Source organism: Kryptolebias marmoratus, linkage group LG19, assembly GCF_001649575.2.
Source record: "Kryptolebias marmoratus isolate JLee-2015 linkage group LG19, ASM164957v2, whole genome shotgun sequence".
Classification (NCBI taxonomy): Eukaryota; Metazoa; Chordata; class Actinopteri; order Cyprinodontiformes; family Rivulidae; genus Kryptolebias; species Kryptolebias marmoratus.
In genome coordinates, this window is record NC_051448.1 from 8221597 (window position 1) to 8243068 (window position 21472).

General features: G+C 40.7%; 1 protein-coding gene across 2 annotated transcripts in view; it reads right to left on the minus strand.

Annotated features, from left to right (window-relative positions):
- Positions 1 to 9294: 9294 nt before the first annotated feature.
- The window catches only part of LOC108233349 (prolyl endopeptidase), a 34683-nt gene continuing 22505 nt past the window's right edge, over positions 9295 to 21472 (minus strand). The window contains exons 1-14 of one of the 2 annotated variants that reach the window (XM_017411755.3): positions 17776 to 17996; positions 17395 to 17469; positions 16901 to 17034; positions 16146 to 16276; positions 15655 to 15864; positions 15405 to 15526; positions 15201 to 15306; positions 14764 to 14955; positions 14450 to 14647; positions 13594 to 13697; positions 12810 to 13041; positions 11669 to 11800; positions 11428 to 11584; positions 9295 to 10285 (exon numbers count right to left, since the gene is read on the minus strand). In XM_017411755.3, coding sequence (XP_017267244.1) covers positions 9991 to 10285; positions 11428 to 11584; positions 11669 to 11800; positions 12810 to 13041; positions 13594 to 13697; positions 14450 to 14647; positions 14764 to 14955; positions 15201 to 15306; positions 15405 to 15526; positions 15655 to 15864; positions 16146 to 16276; positions 16901 to 17034; positions 17395 to 17469; positions 17776 to 17913 — 2226 coding nt within the window. In that variant the 5' untranslated portion in view covers positions 17914 to 17996 and the 3' untranslated portion in view covers positions 9295 to 9990. Of the gene's footprint in view, positions 10286 to 11427; positions 11585 to 11668; positions 11801 to 12809; positions 13042 to 13593; positions 13698 to 14449; positions 14648 to 14763; positions 14956 to 15200; positions 15307 to 15404; positions 15527 to 15654; positions 15865 to 16145; positions 16277 to 16900; positions 17035 to 17394; positions 17470 to 17775; positions 17997 to 21472 lie in introns of those variants that run through there. The other variant, XM_037981584.1, reaches the window with a different exon arrangement.

A 21472-nucleotide genomic window follows, 5' to 3' on the forward strand; every position in this document is an offset into this window, starting at 1 on the left:
TCCGTCTCCTCTCCTTCTCTCCTCCCCTCCTTCGCTCTCATTCGCTCTCGTGCTGGCTGTGCCCGTTCCCGTAGCGGGGATCACGTGACTTTTGCCAATTACGTGCTGTTCCTTGCTGCTAATTTCTGCGCGAGAACTAAAGGAGGGAGGGGATAAAAAGTGCACCAAAAATAAATATATATATATACACATACATACATAACACGTTTTAAGTGAAATTATAATACGCTTTATGTTAAACTAAGCGACTGTTTGCGTTTTGTTCAGTTTTTCGGGAATAAAACTAAGAGAAGGAGGAGTGGGAGGTGTAGGGGGGTTACTGGTGTGGCAACATAAATCTATTATGCTCTGAGATTAGATTAGATGATTAGATGGGATTAAATTACGTTTTAATGAATCCCGTAGGATAAGTGGGTGGCCATGGCAACGGGAAAAACAGAGGAAAACATGGAAATAATGAAACAAGCAGCTGGAAACAAAAAAAGATAACAATGCTGACTCACAGATTAGAGTTTTGATTGTTTTTAATAGACCCCATACACACACACTCACACACCTACACACACACACATCTACTACATTGTGCATAAGGAAAATGTGTCCTCTTGCTGATTTTATTTTTATTTTATATGTCCAATATGTTAGTCGCTGAGACTAATCGACTCCATGAAATCCTGATTAAGATGGATAATCATATAAAAGTCTCAATACAAGAAAAAGAAGACGTCAGTTAAAAAAAAAAAAAGACAAATTTACATACAAATGGAATACAACGAAGCATGAAAGATATTATAGACGAGACCGGCACGTTCCACTGGTGCTCAAAAGTACGAGAAACTACGAGAAGTTTCTTTAGGAGTTCTTTGAAAGTGTGAAGAGAGGGAAGTGTCTGAAGACTGGTGCTGTTTGAAAGATTAGTCCAGAGTTGGAGAGCAAAAAAAAACAAACAAACAAACAAAAAAAAGGAACAAGCTGTTAAGCTCAGAACCCATCCTGGAACCATAATTTGATGTTTGATGAGGACGTGTGTTTGTTCGAATCTGAGCCGAGTCCCGTTCCTTTAATGCAAGCTCAGTCTTTTTGACAAAAAGATCAACGCAGAGTTACCTAAATAAAAAAGGTGGGGCTGCGATGTCAAACCCAAGGACAACACAGGAGTCTTCTTCTACTATCTTTACCCTTCATTTATTTAAAAAAAGGGGCCATGCATGTTAACCGTCATGTGTCATAGTTGAACAGATGCAGGATCTTTGTCCCCTGCAGTCCCTGGCACAAAAGTTCAACAATAATATCAGAAAACTTAAACACAAAGCAAACTACAGTATTATAAAATAATTGTAAAATAACACAAACTTGGGTGTCATGAATTAAAAACACAGTAAGATACATCAGCTGCCCCTCTAATGGAAACTAGTTGGCAAACCAGTGTTTTCTAGATTTAAAGCACAATTTCTAACCTAATATTCCTCTGATTTGAGTCTTTTAAAGTGTAAGAAATCCGACTGCCCGGTCAAACTTTTCCTAACTTAAAACCTCAGATTATAAGAGAAAAAAACTGCCATAAAATGACACCAATAACGTCTAATTTGGTTGCTGAAACTTAAACTCTGATGCATAATCAAGGCATGTTTAAGTTGTTCACGTTCCCGCAGCCTCCCAGCATCCCGGTGGGCACCGGAGGAGAGCTGAACTCACGACTTTGGAATGCGAGGGGGGGAAAACAAACCCCCAAAAACTCTTCGTTTCTGATCCTCACTTCACAATAAAGTATCAGCACTTCGGCTCGAGTCGCTTCGTCTCGCAAGGGCTTTTTTTTTGTTGTTGTTTTTGCAGGTTCCTGCAAAAGATGGAGTAATTAGACGCCGGGTTACGTTTGGAGTCTCAACACACCCGGAAAAAAAAAAAAAAAAGAGGAAAGGATGCAGAACCTGGCAAACGCAGCTGTTTAGTCTTTTAAAGTCTGGTATTCTTTAAACCATTTGGGGGTTATTAGCCCGACTCAGACGTCGGTTTCTTTGTCAGGTTTGCACAACTTTAGCTCCCCTCCTCCCCGCCTCGTCTCCGGTGTCCTCAGGACCCTGCAGTGAAAAGTAGCTGCTGCTTCTCAAGGCCGTTCGGCGGCTTCGGCAACAACAAGCGTGAAAAATAGTCTGCTCATCCACAAACTCCCCCGTCTTATCTCGCACCTAACCCTGGAGTAACCCTCAAGGGGTCGTTCCCGGGTGGGAGGAAAGAGGGAAAACACATCGGGGAGGAATGAAACAAAAACAAGCCCCCTTTCCCCACCCACCGAAGGCTGGAGAGAGAGAGAGAGAGAGAGCCCACCCTCCGGAATTCACAGGCTTTTTTTTTTTCCGCCCCTACCCCCAATCTGATCCGACCACCACCACCTTCCACCCCCAGCCCCCCCGCCGCAGCAAAGACCTGTTTTTTGAAGATGCTTAAAGTGGAGGCCTCTGCAGTCACCACAGAATTATGGTTTGGGTCACAGGATTGGGATACCAGTGTCAGATCGAATCCACTCACTCACATCCTGACAAGAGCTTTCTGATCAGGACCAGTCCGTAGAATTCAGCCCCACTGCCGAAACGTCAGGGTTTTGGGGTTTTACGTACCAATTTCCCAGTAAAACAGAGATTCTCGGAGATGTCAAAGGGATCTAAATGAAATCAAAGTTCCTTTTTTAGTCTTAGGAAAAGCTTTTACCTGTTGACCTCAAATGAACAACCTTCATTAAAAAGTTTTATTGCAGTTTATATTTTTACTTTTTCTTCTTTAATCCAAACCAAGCATCACAGTCATTATTTAATGTTTCTCTTCTGCGTTTTTTAAATTTATTTTAGAATGTTTTCTAATTTCTTTCTTCATTAACAGAGAAAAGCACCCAAACTTCTGCTTTTCCGCTCCATAAGTTACCTTCATGTTGACGTTAAAGATTATTTTTGAACTTCCATTCAGTCCGTTTACAAACTCTTTTTTTTTTTGTAGAAATTTATCACTTTTTAAAAATCCAAGCGTTTATTTTCATGTGAAATGAGGCAAACAGAATGCTTTTATTTGCATCATTATTTAGTTTCAGCTGGTAATAAATTGTTTGAAACTTCTCTGCTTAAACAAAAGACATACCTTTGGTTAGAATTTATTAATTTAGGTTTATTTTTTTTCAGTCCACTTTGTAAAGACTTAAAGAGGGAACAGTAAGAAGAGCTTTACCCTTTAGGTTTGTTTAGAAAAATTAACATTTTTTCTGAGCTGAACGGTAACTTTGACCTTTTTTCTTTACATTAAGAGTTCATTTTATCAGCAGGACTTAAGATTAACTTCAGGACCGGGTTTGTTTGTGAAAGCAGAAAAGGTTCAGCTGTGAAATGAACCGATTTGTTGTCAAACGGAGCTGAAAACGCCTCTTCTTTTAATCAGATTCTTATTTATCTCATGTCACTTTTTACTTTCCCCTTGTTTGTGTTCATCTTAATGAGTCAGGACAGTTTTCATATTGATATTTTCTCCCCAATTTTCTGAAACTACTTTTTGCATAAAGTTTTGCTAAATATTACCATTTGTTAACAAAGATTTTTAAAGGATTCCAACTCTACAAATGCACTCCTGTTAGTTGTTCTTTATCCATTTTGTTGACTCTTAACAGGTTTTTGATCACATTAGTCTTTGATCAGTTATTGTGGCTATCAAAAACACACAAACCTGAAATATTTCATTATGAAACAATCATAAATGTTGCTTTTTTTAAAGACGCTTGTTTTGGTACCAGCTAGTCTGTCTTTATAAGCGGTTGTGATTATTTTCAAGTTGTGCTAACGACTGGTAATAGTTTGTGTGAAGATTTATTTGAGTTTGATGTCAAATACAGCTTTTAATGGGGAAGAACCAAAAAAATACGAAGAAATGGAAAAGCAAACCAATTTCCAAACACTTCTTTGCAAATATAAACCATTTAAAAAAACAACCATAAAGTGACAATTAAATTTGCATGTTCAGTGAAAAAAAATCATTTAGTTGAATAATATTCTTCATATGCAAACACAACATTTAACGTTTCTCGTTGTCGTTCTCCGCTGTCAGTCAGACATCTAATCAGTCCTGTTTGAATCTCAGTAGTTTATAGAATTAAAGGAAGAAATTTAAAAAGCAGCACGTTCTTATAAAACCATTTGTGGATGAGTTTGTTTTTTTCTGATTGATTTCTCCACCCTCCCTGCAGCTCACAGTGAAGCCAAGGCTGATGTTTGTGGGGGGTGGGCTGCACTCGGTGAGCACCTGAGGAACTCGGGCAGATTCCTGACTTGTTCGAATACCAACTCTCTGAGCAGCCTTTGCCCTCCATCACCCGAGCTAACCCCACCCAACCCCCACTCCTCACCCCTGTGGGCTCCCAGAGGAAATTCGCCTTCACCCTCTGCTGCTGTCAATGCAGTTCAAAGGGTTCATTGAGCCCGTGTCTCTTTTCTTCTTCTTTTCTTCCTCTTTCTTTCTTTTTCTGGTGTGTGTGTGTGTGTNGGGGGTTGTTTTTTGTTGTTTACTTCATGCATTCCAGCTCCCAATCCTTCACTTTTCGATGCTTTCTATGAGGAAGTGTAAACAGACTTGGTGCAGCATTATGAGCTCATGTGCTTTTGTTATTAGCTTTTAATCTATTAAATAAAAACATGAATTGTATTTTAGAGCAAAACCAAAGTTATTCCCCTTATTTATTTTGCAGTTTCACCAGTTACAAATATCTATTTCCACCGTGGGGATTTTGAAATGACACTCCTGCATGTTTTGTTTCTCTTGTTTTGTTTAATCTTGTGGAGAGAGAAAAAACAAGTGCATTTTTAGTTTTAATGTTAAAGGAGCTTTTATGTGAAAGTCACAAATTTCGTTGAAAAATATTTAGATTGAACGAAAAATGAGGATATATTTTTAAAAAACTCGTTTACCCTTAAAGTGAACACAAAACTCGTTTTTTTTAATGAACGTTTTATTTTTAGTGTTTCTTTTCTCTAACCTCAAACCAATTATTTATTTTTAAATCCATTTTTTATTTTTTTTTTGCCGTTTTTAAATCAGGTGCGTTTTTATCATCGCATCACAGAAATATTCGCTAAACCCAAACAGGTGTTTTTTATTTTTTATTTTCTCTTTGCTCCTGTTCGGGCAAACATAGATATGGATTTTTTTTATTATTATTTAAAAAGGCTCAATTAATAAAAGTTCCGAGCCGCAAACCGCGTGTTGCGCGTGCACGGAGTCGAGCTGCGCGCAAACGTGTGAATGAAAAATGAGTGACGTCACGAAGGGGGCGGACAGAGAGGCGCCCCTTCAGCCGGTGAGGACAGGAAAAATAACCAAATATCTAATAATACCTCTCTAATTCTTCGTTTCATTAGTTCACCGTAATGTTCTGCTGTTTGGACTCAGATATAAATATGTTTTATTTCCCGGATGAGATAATCCGACTGTTTTTTGCACTTTTCCCCCTTTAGTTTTAATAACTCAGACTCAGTTTTATGGAAGATAATCAAGAAATAAAGTTTGTTTAGATTAACGTCTAATATTCATTCTTTGACCTCAAACGCATTAGCTGTGTTTTCTGCAGTACTTTCCAGCACTTTTTTTATTTGCTTTATTTCCCCCTCTAAAATGTTTAGTTTGAGTTTGCGCATGTGCGCGCATTTCTAACCTAAGGCCATCCTCTGGATTTGATTAAATTAATTAACTTTTTTTTTAAATAAATAAGAGTCTTCTCAGGTCGGTGAGGTGCATGAGATAATTTCTTTAAGAAGTAATCAAAGTAAAAAAAAAAAAAAACACCTCCGGAGACTCACCTGTCGGAGAGGAAGCAGACATCCTTCCCTTTTTTCCCTCCCTGGTTTCTCTGGTTACTCTGTGAATGGATGACACGGATCAGGGGGCTCCCCGCGCGCGTCTCCGAGGCTGTGGGGGGGCGGAGGGGGTCCCGAGCAGACCCTGGACTCACATGTTTGGGCTGACTTTAAGCTCGTGAAGCCAACACGAGCGGCTGAAATCAAAGAGACTTTCCATGGATGAATATTTTATAGCGTGCTCTGTAACACAAGCTGCGGCGGCGGCGACGGCGCGCGCGCGCGGAGGGCCCCCCCACCGGCAGATTTGCTTTAAAACGCGCTGCGGCGAGACGACAGATTGCTTATGGGCTGCAGCACGGATCTGCCACGGTCATCTCCAGAAGGTGCATTCCTGCTTCATTTCGCACGAGGCTTTCCCTGACGAAAAAAAATCAACCAAAATCCGCTGGAGCTTAAACCATGTGGTGTCTGTAGCCCCCCCACAACATGCTCCCAGTCGTCCCCACCCCTCTTGTCCCTTGCTGATAAAGATCCATACTTCACATCCCCCCACTCTGCCGGGCCAAGCAGTTGTTTAACAGCGCAGAAGACGAAAATAAAGCTTCTACTTCTGCTTCAAAGCAACAACAACAAAAGTGACCACACAATCAGACTTTTACCTGCACGCATAGTTACAGCCAGCCTGCTTGCTAATTAACCCCCAAACTTTTAGCTGCTGATCTGAAGTCAGCTGTTCGCTCAGTCAAACTGACGGAGCAGCGCCAGCAGCTGGTTTCAGATCAGTGATCAATCGGACCAGCGAGGGTGACTTAAAGAGCGCCATCCATCGGTGCGACGAAGCCCGTCACCTTTATGTTTTTACACATAAGGGCCCCCAGTCTTCATCAGATAGATAGATAGATAGATAGATAGATAGATAGATAGATAGATAGATAGATAGATAGATAGATAGATAGATAGATAGATAGATAGATAGATAGATAGTCCTCCGCCGAGTAATATAGTCCCTTAGCAGTCGCGGTTTCCTCTAATGGCGCATTCATTTTTCTGATTTGTGTTGGTTAATCATGTTTTTAAATATGTCCACTTTTTAGACAAAAAAGACAGAACTTACTATGTTTACTGTTTCGTGTGAGACATATTAGCATATACAATGAAATTATCTAATTTTCAATCTTGTTTTCTGTTCTTACGGTGATTTCGTAGCCCGCAGGTCTGTAGCCTAGGCCCGCAGCGGCTAGCTACGCAAGAAAAATAGCATTTTAGCTAACGGTGGTGCGTTTACGATACGCTATTTATGTGCACTGTCCTTGCTAGATACGCTGGTAAGTTCAGCTTTTACTGATTATCATTTAAAAGTTCGGGACATTAATGTAACCTCCAGGCTTTCCTGTGGGTTAATATAACCTTTGCTTTGTCAACGCGAAACACTTATAATGGTGTAAAACTCCACAACTTTTCAACCGGCGCTGCGGACGCGAGCGCCCCCTGCTGGTTCCGCATTATTTTCTGCGTACGTGCTGGCGCGCACATTTCAAACGTGGGGCTAGTTTCCCCCCTTTTTTTTTTTTTCTCTTTGCTTTTCTTTTCCTTTTTTCATTCTCCCGTTGAAGAGCGTGAAGAGTCGCTGGTGTTTCCGGGTCAAACCCAGGCTTCAGCAGCGCTTTTCAAAGTGTGTGTGTGTGTGTGTGTGTGGGGGGGGGGGGCCTCCCCAGCGGGGCTCCAAACAGCCTCAGGGGGTTGGCTCAGGGAGCGGAAGTGAAGAAACATTAATTATTGGATTAGCTATTAAAAGAGGATGATCTAACATGCATAATTTGATTAAAGAGAGTATTTAGACACGCCAATTTTTGCTGGGGTATTTGCAATTTATCTAGGTGACACAGAACCAGAAAGTTATAAATAGGTTTCTAGGACTGACTTCATGTTTTCATAAAATAATCCTCATTCTCGAAGAAACTGCTGTTATGTAAGAACGGAGTAAAGAGACATCTTTATTTAGGCCTCTTTTGATCATAGCTCACCTGTGTCACACTTTCAGACTCCAAAATTCACTTTAAAGTAAAAACAAAAATGTGATGAAAATTTATGAATGGTGGAGACTTTTGCAACAAATCTCATTTTGACTAATGTGTGGTTTTAGAAAACACAAAGTTAGTTTTTGTTAGTTAAGCCGTTCTGATTTTATTGATCACGTGTTCGTTGAGCATAGCTGACACTAGCTCTGTAATTACTAAAGAAATCAGGAAGTTTCAGCCTAAGATGTGAAGTAAAAGTAAACTTTGACTCAAAAGTTCAGGATATACTGTGTTAGAAAGCATTTGAGCATCTGCATTAGTAATGCATACAAGTAATTTTTTTCTGTTTTTATTCAAAACATTTTAAAAGCTGAGAAAAACCACAAACTTTAAGATTTAAATGTGCAAAAACCACATTAACCCCCCACAAAATCTCCAGATTTACCTAACTTCATCTCAGGCTCCAGTGTTATCATTAAAATTAAAATAAATTTTGTAATTCTTATGGTTTTTTTAAGCTTTCATCATTTTTTGTTTCTCTTGATGTTTGAAAGAAAAAACAAAGAAAACTTAGATTTTATAATTCTTCAAATCTGACCTCCTTTTTAAATCAAAATCACTGATGAGTCTTTAAATTTTACTGACATGAAGCACGACTGAATCAGCGTTTCTGAAGGGTTTCCTTCACGTTCCAGTTTTTTGTTTTCTTACAAATTAAATATGAAGGATAAAATACACCTGAACGTTTACTTTTGGAAAATTGCTAATTGTTCAAATCTCCATGTTACTGTTCATATATTTATATATGCAAAACACCTTTTGTATAGTAATAAAAATAAGTGATTCATAACTTCACAAGTGCTTATTTTTGCAATTAAAACAGTGCTAAGAAATTACTTTTTAATCGAAAAACGAAAAAAGAAATGCAGTGTTCTAAACTATTTTTGTGTTAAAATTTAATCTAGGAGTTAAATGATCAAACAAAACAAAATACAACATTCATAAAAAGAGCGTCTGATAAACTCAGAATAAATTCAGATTTTGCTTTGCGGATGGCGCCGATGAGAAGAATTAGGCAGACGTTAAATTGCACCTTTGAAAAGAGCGGATCATACCAAACATTTTCCTGACACAAAAGCGGGTCGAAAAAGAAGCTCCTTAACAATAAGCAGGTATGTTCAGTAATCCTCCTGGGGCCCTGTGTCCTCCTGCTCCCCCCCCCCATCCTCTGCTGCCTGAAGAGAGACTGCCCCCTGCTGGAGGACCACACACCCAGAGGCCAGACCAGAACCTGCAGCCGCGCTTCATCTTCACTGTCCACTGAAAGGTTTTCAGTAAATGACATAAAAACAAAACATCCTCTTATTTCACATAACCATAAGTCAGCTTTAGTGGCTCCAATCCTAAAATTAATCTTAATGAACATTTCCTGTAGATTCAAACGGACTAGATTCCTGTTTAAAAACTTGTTTATTGTAGTTGTGGCGTTGTGTTCTGTTCCCTTTAAAAGGGTGAAACAACCAGCACAAGTCCAGAGGTAGAAATCATCAGTCTGAATGTTTGGAACTGACATCTATACACACACACACACACCCTCACACAAGCGCACGCACACACACACAAACAAGATCAAATTAATACAATGCAATGTGTTATTTTTGTTTTTTTTTTGCACGTTTCCACAACAACAATACTGTCCACTTACAGCACCCTCCGTTACACAGTACTAACAAAATTGTACATGCTGATATAATTCAACATTCTGTGGGCTCCATTCTGTGCGTAAACAAGTATTAAATAATAAGCATCGTGTTAGAGCTCGAAGGAGATGCAGGAACAAACGCTAAAAATCTTTGTTTTTTTGTAACACTTTAGATCTTACAACTGTAACGGCTGATTAGTTGATTATTGTAGTCATAAAGGTAGCCCCCTGACTTAAAGAACTACAAATATGGCCTCATATAGCAGCCGCGCATAAAGTTGAGACACTGAGAAGAGAGGGCTAAAATAACCCATCTGTTAAAGGTGGGCTCGATAAACATGAGCTTAAACATGTTAATAATTTGTATAAACCGTCTTTTGAAAATGTACTCCAGGAAAAAGGCAAACGAGCAAACAAAACACAGACTTTCAACAGGCAGTTCAGGTTATTTGACCCAGGAGAGGCTGAGACAGCGAGCGATGAAGGCGTAGGTGTCTGCCACCTCCTGGATGACTTTGCTGGTGGGTTTGCCGGCTCCGTGGCCCGACTTTGTGTCCACGAGGATGAACAGGGGGTTGGTCTGCCTGGGGTTGCGGCCCACGACGTGCTGCAGGGTGGCGATGTATTTCAGAGAGTGGAGAGGCACCACCCGGTCGTCGTGGTCCCCCGTCAGCAGCAGCACGGCGGGGTACTGCACCCCGTTGCTTTCGGGGACGTGGATGTTATGCAGCGGGGAGTATCTGAGAGGAAGGTGGAAATAATCCTTTTTGTTAAAGCTGGTATAAATGACATTCAACGCTGTTCACCAACAGATAACGTCTCAGAGATGCGACAAATTAAGCAAAGTTACAGTTCTAGTTCAAAACTATTTATTTCAAAACCACTGAAGGTTCGGTGTACTACTACATAACCCAAAAGGAGTCAATAACCCCCCACCTGATCATCAAAATAGGCTTTTCCTTTTTAGAAAATGATGCTTTTGAAAGTTTTCCTGGTGAAATTGGTTACTGACGAGAAAACTCCCACAGAAAAACACTTTCCTCAAACGCTTTAACATCTCAGTATGTGCTACCGAGGCGCCGTCTTCGTGCACAAAGCTTCTGGAAAAGTGAGAAAGAGTAACCCCAAACTGCTTCACAATTAAGACAATAAGGATTAGCCTCTAATATTCAACTGAAGAGGAGACGGATGCAACAGCAGCTTCCAAAAACCTCCTGATGCACACCTGCAATGTCTCGAGAGAGTGGAAAAGGAGCTAAACTAAAAGCTTTTTTTTTGCTGCACACTGAGAAAACTAAAACTAGATTCAGCTCCTAGAAAATATCTGTTCAAATAAAACACAGGAGGTTAACGTTAGAAGTGCTGCGGTGTCTTTCTAGTGTTGGTTTGCTGTGCAAACGAAAAAAGCTCAGATCAAAATGTTCTCACAGGAAGAAGCTCGGCAGTGAAGAATGGTGGTGGAAATGTCATGGTTTGTGGTCATTTAAAGGCTTCAGAGACCGTGCTGCTTTCAGCCGGTGACTCAAATAGGTTCTCAAATTATATCAGAGAGCTTTGAAGGAAAATGTGAAGACATCTGAGGAAAGCATTTAACAGTAAACAACTAAGTACGCTAGTAAATGTACCAAGAAGTAGTTTGAAAACAAGCACTACAGGATTAGTAACAAATAAATATGAATCACACTGAACCGCTGAGGGGCAATTTAAACTCCACTGTGCTAGAAACATTAAGGACCAAGGGCGCTCTTCATTTTTCTAACCAAACATTAAATCTTTATAAAATATTAGGTTTATTTTCTTTGACAGGGTCACCAATTTTCACGAGCAGCTCTTACATTTACTAGAAAAAAATTAAAATCTACTTTGACCAAAAAGCACCTACTTGATGAGGCAACCAAACTGCTCTTTGTCTTCCGAGCAGCCGAAGTCTGTGGTCCACGCGTGGCCGATGGTGAACTTGTGGAACTTCAGCATGTCCATGACGCCCACCTGAGCCACAGCGCAGCCGAACAGCTCGGGCCGCTGATTCACACAGGCCGCTGAGGGAGGGAGGACGCACGCCGTTAGAAACGTTACCCACCGCAGCTAAGGTTTCAAGATTAATAATGTCGGTGAGGACGCACCAACGAGCAGGCCGCCGTTCGAGCCTCCGTTTATGGTCAGCTTGGAAGGAGACGTGTAGCCTTCCTTGATGAGGTACTCGGCCGCACACTGGAAGTCTGTGAAGCAGTTCTGCTTGCTCGAGAGCATACCAGCTGAGGAGGAAAAATAAATATATCTAAATGAGCAACTTGTGTTGGTTTTATTTAAAAAACATCCTCAGGCATGTTTGATCATTTGGTAATTTGACCCTAACGAATCAAACGCAGCTTCCTTAAAAACATGTCAGAAAACACATCCAAATAAATGTTATTTTGCTTTAAAAGATTTATATTTCTGTCTAGATCAAGTAAACAAATCAAAAGGTGATTGATTGAATCAGAGGTCCCCAACCCTTGGGCCGCGGACCGGTACCGGGCCGCAGAGAAAGAATAATGAACTTACAGTATTTCTGTTTTATTTATTTTCGGAGTCTGAATGACATTTATTTATGAAAAACTGACTGGATTCGCTCCACTACATCAGTCTATGACTCACTCTTGATGAGTGTCAGAACGCTGGTGATACGTTACTGCTAAAAACAAACCCACAAGCAGCTAAATGAGTAAAAAACAAACATCTCTGGAAGCCCTAGATGGGACCGTCTGGTTACTGAGAAACAGGCTCAGGGCTCCACTCATTCAGCGTTATGGTGAGTTGTATTCTTTGTGCACTTTATATTTGTGGTGGATCTTATTTTGAAGGGCATGTTTAAACACAGAGAACATCAGGGGGAGGAGAGGCTGTTATTCCTGTTGATAATGCAACACCAGGACGCAGCTAACAAAGCTGCGAGGACACGTTGGATATACGTTTATTAGGTTTTAAAAAATACCCGTTTTCATGCTGCTCGTATGGTTTTATTTTGTTGTATTTATCTGCCACACCTTTAAAGGTCGGTCCGTGAAAATACTGTCTGATAATGAATCGTTCCGTGGAGCTAAAGAGGTTGGGGACCGCTGGATTAAACGACTCAAGTTGAGTAAAGAACTGTTCTACACGTTAAGAATATGTGTATGCATTTCCACAAACAAGCTTTTGTGGTTAAACAATTGTGTAGACCTAAGAAACCCACTTAGAGGAGAGGGTTAAAAAAAAAGCGCCCTGTGATGAATGTGTGCGTACCTTTGTGCCAGGTCTCCCCGTACTCCCCCCCTCCTCGGATGTTGGCGACGGCTAAAACTCCTCCCAGATGTCGAACAAAAATGAGCCGAGAGACGCTGTAGCTCGGCGTGATGGAGATGTTAAAGCCCCCGTAGCCGTACAAAAACCCCGGATGGGAGCCATCCAGCTTGATTCCCTTCTTGTGAACAATAAACATGGGTATCTGAGTGCCGTCCTTGGAGGGATAGAAGATCTAACAGAATAAAGGAAGATCAATTATTCAAAAGGAACTGAGGGGGACAGAAAATGGAATTATAAGATGGTGAAATAGAATCAACGCTCCATCATTCACATCTATCTTTCAGTCTGAGTCAGGAAGCAAAGACAACAAAAGATGAAGCATATAAATGTGCTCTCAGGGCTTTCACAGAATTTCACATTTGCTATATTATTTCTAGCTGCATTATATCTCAAAAATAAAATAAGTAATTCTGAGACACTGTATTTTCAGAACTTAAATCAGATCCTCTCTCAGATGGCTAAAATTGGTTCAGCTTGTGGCCAAAAAGTACAACAAACTGTGAGAAACAGGTTCTTAAATAAATAAAATAATAAAGAGTATAGATGACCGTGGTCAGAATGTTCCCAGTCACACACAAACTCAACTTTAATTTGTTTTTCATTAAACCGGTGATAGTTAGGAGTTCATCAAGCGAGTGCTTCCTGAGTAATATTTATAAAACAAAATGTGATTCAAAGAAAATAAGTCCTGAAGAGTGTCGATGCCTTGCTCAAAGGCACTTACCTGGGTGGTCTGGTAGTCGGAGGGGTTGAAGCCTTTGACGGTGACTTCTCTGAAGATGTGTGGCTGCAGCGGATCCTTGGTTAGGTCACAGTGGTAAATAATTGCTAAAGAGAGGAGAGAACAAAGCAACATTTAATTAGTGGTGACATAAGTGGGAAATTTATTTTCTTACCCAATACGGGTTTTACATGACTTTAATCTGCTTCTAGCACAGATTTATTTTCCAAGCTTATAAAGAGCTTACCCTCTCCCTTACACATTTGGTGTAAAAAAGTTGGGTTTTTAAGCTTTTATTGCACATATGAGTAAACTAAACTCAGTTTGGTGTACTGTGCCATTTGGCAGAGGCAGTGGTAGTTTTATTGGGTGAAATTGCAGCTTTTTCCCAAATGAATTTAGGACTAAAGTGTGGGCTACTGTGAAGGTTAGCTATAAGGTAAGTTGAAATGGAATATACTTGTATTTCCTGTGTCCTTTCATAGCTTAATAATCACCTCACTCTCATGCACTGTCCCTGGTTTTAAACTTGAAAAAGTGTCATTTTAAAATACTTACTCTTATGATTAAAGTTTTAATGCTTTAATAGACAGAGTTTAATTAAAAAAGGAAAACAGATACATATGTTTGGATTGAAATAAAGCTGCACAGCTCTAATCTGTAGTCCTGAGGGTCATTTCAGAGCATTTTCCCCCTGAAGCAGGATGTTACATTATTTTTTTTTAATGTGACCCCTTTATGTTGATGCTCTTTAATGGTGTTAGGAATGAAATTCTATAAAAAATAAAAGCATCAAATGGCTTCTACAACTAGACAAATTGTTTCTACTTATAAATTCAACCTTTGAGCAGCTTAGTACCTGGGGATAAAAAGGAGGTGAAATAGTAGAAGATCTCAGAGTCCCTCTTTCGTCCCGTGAAGCCCACTATAGAGCCGACATCGAGGGGGAAGGTCCTCAGCTCCTCCCCCGAGCTCAGACGGTACATCTTCAACACATTCTTCACATCGTGGAGGAAACACACAAACAGATAGCTGGCGTATGTACAGGTGGCGAACACTGCAGAGAAAATACAGCGAAGAAAACACAGCGGAGGGCTCTCTGGGTGAGCTGGTATCGGCTTAAGAATGAAAATATTTTCTTGTAGTTTGGTCACAAGTATTTCAACAGCTCACCAATAACATCCTTGTCATGCTGAGGAATGAGCTCCTTCCAGTTGCTCTGATCGGGAGAGGCAAAGTCGATGTTGATGAGTCTGTAACGCGGGGCGTCCAAGTTGGTCTTGAAGGTGAACAACGTGCCCTCGTTGGTCACGTATTCATACTCAGCGTCAAAGTTGTCGATGAGCTTCACCCACGGCAAAAGTCCTAAACGTACAAGTTTCAATGGAAGTGTTGAACAAAATATGAGTTCATCAAACAAACGAGGAAGAGCTTCGTGAAACTGACGGGGTTGTTCAAAAGGAGGGGCATTTATTTACCATTTTAGACTGAGGCCACATTTTCTCAGTTTTGTTACAAAAGCAAAACAGCTATTTTTAAACAGTCCAGTCTAGCTGCAGCCTCAAAAGACTTTCTGTATGATGTTAAAAGAAGTAAAACATCAGACATACCTGTAATCCCCTGAGGAGTTGTCTCCAGGTCACAGTACCACAGTCTGTTGACGGGATCACAGCCCTCTCTGATCAGCAGCAGCACATAACGCCCATCATCTGATACCTGCAGGTAATTTGTGATCACTGACACGTGCATTCAATAAAAAGCAACAAAAACAGTCTAGTGGTTTCACTTTGGGGGACAAAAACTGTGAGGCGTACCTCGGCTCCACACATCCATCTGGGATGGTCCGGAAACTCGGCACACAGGACGTCCTCAGACTGCGGAGTTCCCAAAACATGAAAGTACAGCTTCTGGTGCAGGTTCGTGGACGTCTCAGTGCCTGAAAGGTACAACGTATTACAGACGTCCTTATTTTACGCGATAAAATGAAGAATGGCGAAGAACCTAAAACTATCAGACTAAACAAAAAGTCAGACGAAAATGAAACTGTTTTCTTTTCCATCTTACCGTCACTTTTGCCCTCTTGCTCGGGGTAGGAATTGTAGAAGAGACCCTTCCCGTCATGAGTCCAGGACATGCAGCTGAATTTGACTCGCTCCAGGTGGTCCTCGAGGGGCACGGCGCCCTCAACCTGCAGGAAGTGGATCTCCACCCAGTCAGACCCGCTGGCACTGGTGCCGTACGCAAGGTACTCCCCATCCTCAGAAAATGCATATCCTTAGAGTAATCGAAAGAGAAGAAAATTAATTTTAACAGGGTTGACTGAATAATCTGAGCTTGTTTTAGCTGACAAAACAAAGTAAAATAAATGACAGGTTAATAAGTCCTTGTGTGTTAAGTGCCTTTAGAGAAGGCAGTACAATGAGAGTCAAAGAGTGCATATAACTCACTGAGGGACTTAAAAATATATATTTTATATATATTATTAAATGAGTGCCAGATAAATTAGCCAATTAAAATGGGTGATAATATATATGTAGTTTGTTTTCCATCAGTACCTCGAAGGGCAACAGTCCCATCATCAGAAAATGTGTTTGGATCCAAGAAGACGGTGGGCTCGGCATCTAGGCTCTCCTGCACGTACATCACACTCTGGTTCTGCAGGCCTGTGTTGTAGAAGTGAAAGTACCTGTAAACATAGAAAGGAAAAAAAAAAGTCATAAAAGCTGGAATATTTATCAAGATGAAACCTGTAGAGCTGTAGTACTTCATGCCAATAAAAAAGCAAGCCTGTGTGTCACAAGACGACAGGAAAAGTTCCTTTCTTTTGGAAACACAAAATGGGTTTTTATGTGATTTATATTCTCTCAGTTTGCTAATAACCCTGTTTTCCAGTGCTGATACTGAATATAACACTAACTGTACAGCTATGTCTCTCCTCAGACAGTATTCAACTCATATATTTTATTATATTTTGATTTGAAGTGATAATTCCCAAACTGTTATGAAAACTAAATCAAATTATTATGTGTTATTTTAAAAGGCTTTATACAATTAATAACATAAAGGGCAAGCGTGTTAACAGTTCTCTGCATTGTTGCTGTTGCCAATGATTTTTATATTCTTCACACTTCTCAATTTAAAAAAAACTGCTAAATTAAGTGTTATTCTGTCATAGTATTTGTCTTTTCTTAAAGTGCAGTTCGGTGAGCTGAGAAAGAAGCCAAGTTGAGTTGGTTTTATTTTGCAGCGCCACTGCCCACGCTCCTCAGATGAGAAACGATATCACAGATTCTGTGGGAGACTTCTTCACCTGCTTCCCCTCTTAAAAGGACAGCTGTACTTGGGATAGTCGTACAGCTCAGTCATCCGCTCCTTGAACAGATCTCGCACCTCACACTGTTCTAAAAACGGCAACGTCAGCTGGTTCTGCGCGTTGACAAAAGCCTGGTGGGAGAACACAAACACAAGACGTTTGTGAATACCGCAGACAACATCCTCTCAGTTACCAGACCTTGTAAACTTTTAAAAGCGGTCCTGAACAATATTTTCATCAGGCTTTTTTAAGTTTTCCTCTGGAGATCGGCTGCGTTCGTGCCTGAATGCACAATACTGTTTACTTGCATTATAAAGCAAGAACACGCCTTTAAGTTTAAGACTTGTTAATCATGACCCAGCTTTCTGGGACAGGCACCTGCCACACATTTTATAGACACTATGAAATCATCTAAATTGAGACTACAGCTGATTATGACAGTAAGGCAAATAAAGCCTCGGCCAGTGATTTTACAGCTGATATGGGTTTACCTGTGTCTTTTCACTGTCAGGATCTTCCAACCAGCTGTATGGATCCGGTACTTTGACGCCATGGTAGTCATCCACCTGAGACAGGCGACACCATAATGACAGCTGTTAAATTGTGAACCAGTGAGGCGTGACCCCAAACCGGGAAACGGGTCGCAAAAAGGTTATTTTATGGAAATGATAAACTTGTGGGAGTTACTGTCATAGATGCTCAATTGCTAAATAGGTCTACTCATTTGTCCACATGCACAGCGAGTGGCCCCAAATACCTTTAAGCTAACTAGCATGCTAACAAAGCAGACGCTCCAATGAATGAAAACGCTTAATGAGGCAACCCGGCTAAATATAGCATGCTAGGCTAGCTAGCGGGTCCCTTTTACTTACAACTGCCTCGTCACGGTAAGCCTGCGGATACTGAAAAGCCATTACGGAGGTTAGACTTCGAGAGTGGCGCAACACGGAAAGTTTGCTCAGTGAGCGAAGCGGTAGTTTTGATATTATGGCGTGGAAAGTGTAAATCATCAACTTCAAACGCTGGTGCTTTTGTCAGCGGTACAGCGAGATGCCCCGCATTACACACATACACACACAGTCAACGAGCGCCGAAGAGAGAGGCGCGCTGGTCGCTGTGACGTCAACTCAAAATTTACACCGCCCTCTGTTGACGAGAAACGGTAAGACAGCTTCGTCTTTTTTTTTTTTTTTTTTTTGTGAGTGGATGGCGTCCACTTCAAGTTAAAGGTGAGATGTTGCCCTCAGAGCACTCAGCAACTACCAAATTCCTGTACATTTAGTTTAGTTTATCTTAGCTCATATTTTAGATATTGTCAGATTGTTAGATTCCTAATTGTTGTTTAGTTCAGCTTTAACTTTATCATGACTTTATTTAGATTATTTTAGCTACTATTTTGACTGTCATAGCTCATGTTTAGATATGTTTAGTTTCAGGATTTTATTTAGATTATTTCATATTTCATTTAGATTATACATGATTGATGTTTTTTTGATGTTTTATCTCGATATTTGATTATGATGTTTGCTGTATTTGATTCTGTACCTGATTGTTGTTTCTGTGTTGTGAAGCACTTTGAGTCGCCTTGTTGCGGAAAAGTGCTATATAAATAAATTTCACTTCACTTCACTTCACTTCACATCAAAATTGAGCTCAATGCCTGTAAAACTCACCGAGTTACAGCCCTTTTTGTGTCGCTAATGGTAATCACCTGTGGCGGCCATCTTGAATTGGTTTGACTCCAAAGTTAATTGGTTGAGTTTCGTTCAAATATATTTTTCTAACAGACAAACAGGCTTTACTTTACCAGTTAATGTTAAAGTTTTAAACAACAATCATGTGCAATGAGTAACACTTGGAGTATATGTTGATTTAGCACAATATCTGTAAAATTGACTAAATTATAACCAGTTTTCTGTTTTCTAAGTTGTCTATAGCGGTCATCTTGAACTTGGTTGGCTTCAAAATGCAAACAGAAGTAGAGGTACATCCAGTAATTACTTTCTGAAAGTTTCATTAAAAAACATCCAGTGGTTCATGAGATATTTTGCTAACAGACATAGCTGACTCCAAACAGTTAATGGTAAAATTTTAAACAAAGATCTTGGACAACCTGTTAGCACTCAGAGTATGTGCTGGGGATCACTCTCGGCTACTACCACGCCAGATTTTAGTTCATTGTCTGTAAAACTGATTAAGCTACAGCCACTTTTGTATTTTTTAAGGTTAGTTAGCTGTGGCAGTCATCTTGAACCAAGGCGACTCTAAAAGCGAATCAGCTATAGATATATATCCAAAGATTACCTTCTGCGAGTTTGGTTAAAATTTGTCGTGTGGTTTATGAGATATTTTGGTAACAGACAGACCCAGAAACACACACACACACACACACACACACACACACACAGGCCAAAGCCTTGTCTCCTGCCTTTGCCCTTTTGGCATCATGTAATGGCTGCCCTTTCAAAAATAGTTTCTTGCAAATTACTTACGAAAACCCTAGAGGACCACTGCAGGTGACTATAACCTTAAAGTTTCTTTTACACCTCAAACTTCCCGTACAAGTCAGAGTCCCGTCATCTGCAAAAATACTCAGATGACTCTGCAGTCGTGAGGTGTGTCAGTGGTGGATGGGACGTCGAATGCAGGGAAATGACGGAATATGTTTAGCTATAATCACATTATTTTAGTTTATCAAAAGATAATGGTGGGATTTCAATTAGAAGGTATTAAACATGGAGGTCAATCTTTAGTATTTTTATTATAATAGAGGTATAAAAGTGAGAGGAAAGTGGGAAACAGAAGAAGAACCTGGTCTAACACACCATCTGCAGCAGATGAACAGGGTAAAGGAAGCCATTTACGTTAAACGAGAGAAACCAACTTTAAACGGAGGAGGAGGTCTCAGATTTCTTTATCGTTCGAAAACCTACAGTGGAGCATTAAGCCTGATACTCAGTCATTTGAATTCTAATCAGTGCCTTCATTCATGTGTCCAGAGTGGCCCATTTGGGAGCCAGGCTTACAAAGACCCTAATGAGCTTCTGTTGTGAGGAGAGGGAGTTTAATCTGCATGCTAATCTCAGCTTTAAAAGCTTGAACGCCACACTCTCTGCTTTTTGAACTGGTGAAGCTCCTCGGATGAGAAGTCTTCAGTCTTCAGTTGGTTTTGTTTTTTATCTTTTTTTTAATATACACTGAGCTTAAACGAACCGCAACGAGCTAAAGTTCCAACAACAACCGAATCAAGACTGCTTTGACAGATTACAAGAACGCCACACGCTGTTTTTGAGCGTAAACTTGTAAACGCTGCGGTTAAAAGGTCACGCCAAGGATCTCCATCACTCCTCTTATCAGCGTGACAGTGAGGGAGAGAGGTCAGCTCTGCGCCGTTCTTTCCCTCTGCTCATCCTCCTCCACTCCCTTCCTTCCTCCACTTCTTTAATCAGTCGGTGCCGTTGTGACCGTCATTATCGCACACGATGAGTGATAATCAGAAGATTAAGGCTCACTGAGGTAGCACACAATTCTGCAGGAAGTGATCAGATCTTTTGGGGCAAATCAAAAAAAAAAAGGCTCATCAGACGCAGATATTTGGGATTTGGGGTTTTAACTGTATTCTGAAATATTTATACTGAGATATTTACATTTTCAGTAGCAGTGTTTCATTCCTGACTTGTTATAAAGGCAAAAAAAACAAAAACAAAACTGTTCTTTGTTGTTAATCTGGATTTATTTTTGTTCAGTTACGCTAAATTCTTAGTGTTTGTCACACAACAGAAATGCTGATAGGATCTTTCATACCTGGAATACTACACAGCCGCTCTTCCATAAAAATGAAAGAACATAGCTTGAATGCCGCTTCTGATTACAAGTCAGATGTCCTTAAGGAAACTTCTCAGTAATGTTACTTTCACATTCAGCTCGGCGCGTGGCGGGGCCTTTCATGCCGTCGAGCCAGAAGGTTACAGGAAGCGATGGAAAGATTCTTAAGTGGTGTGACTTTCTCAAGTGAGGTGTACGTAAAAAGAGGAGGAAACGAGAAGTCCTCCGAGCTAAAGCCCGTCATCTGCGCAGTTTTTCAAGAAAACTAATATATTTATTTTGTTAAAAAAGAAACTGAGTGGACTGTACCACGGGTGCAGATATGTGGCCTTGTTTGACAGAATATGGAACGGGGAAGATGTTATTAAGTGAAACTGTCCCCTCTGCCTTCACTTCCCCCTTCTCGACTCCAGGAACACACTTCCAAATGCAAAAAGGGGATCTCTTCCTGTTTGCTTATTTTGCTCCAAAATGCGTGCAGGGCCCATTGTCCCGAGGCGCCTCTTGTTTTCCTCCACGGACCGAGGAGAGAATGCCAGGGCCGGTTTGAACGACCGTGTTTGCGTTGGGGCTTTTCGTGCTCGTACAACAGTCGGGTTCGTGCACTCGTGTGTTTGACACGGCGCTGGACTGCGCTGGAGGTGTCCATGCATGAATCACACCTCCTTTTCCGCCTTTGTTTTCCTCCATTGTCCGGACTCCCCCCCCCCCGTGGTCGGAAGCACCTGTCTCCGCTGCAGCAGA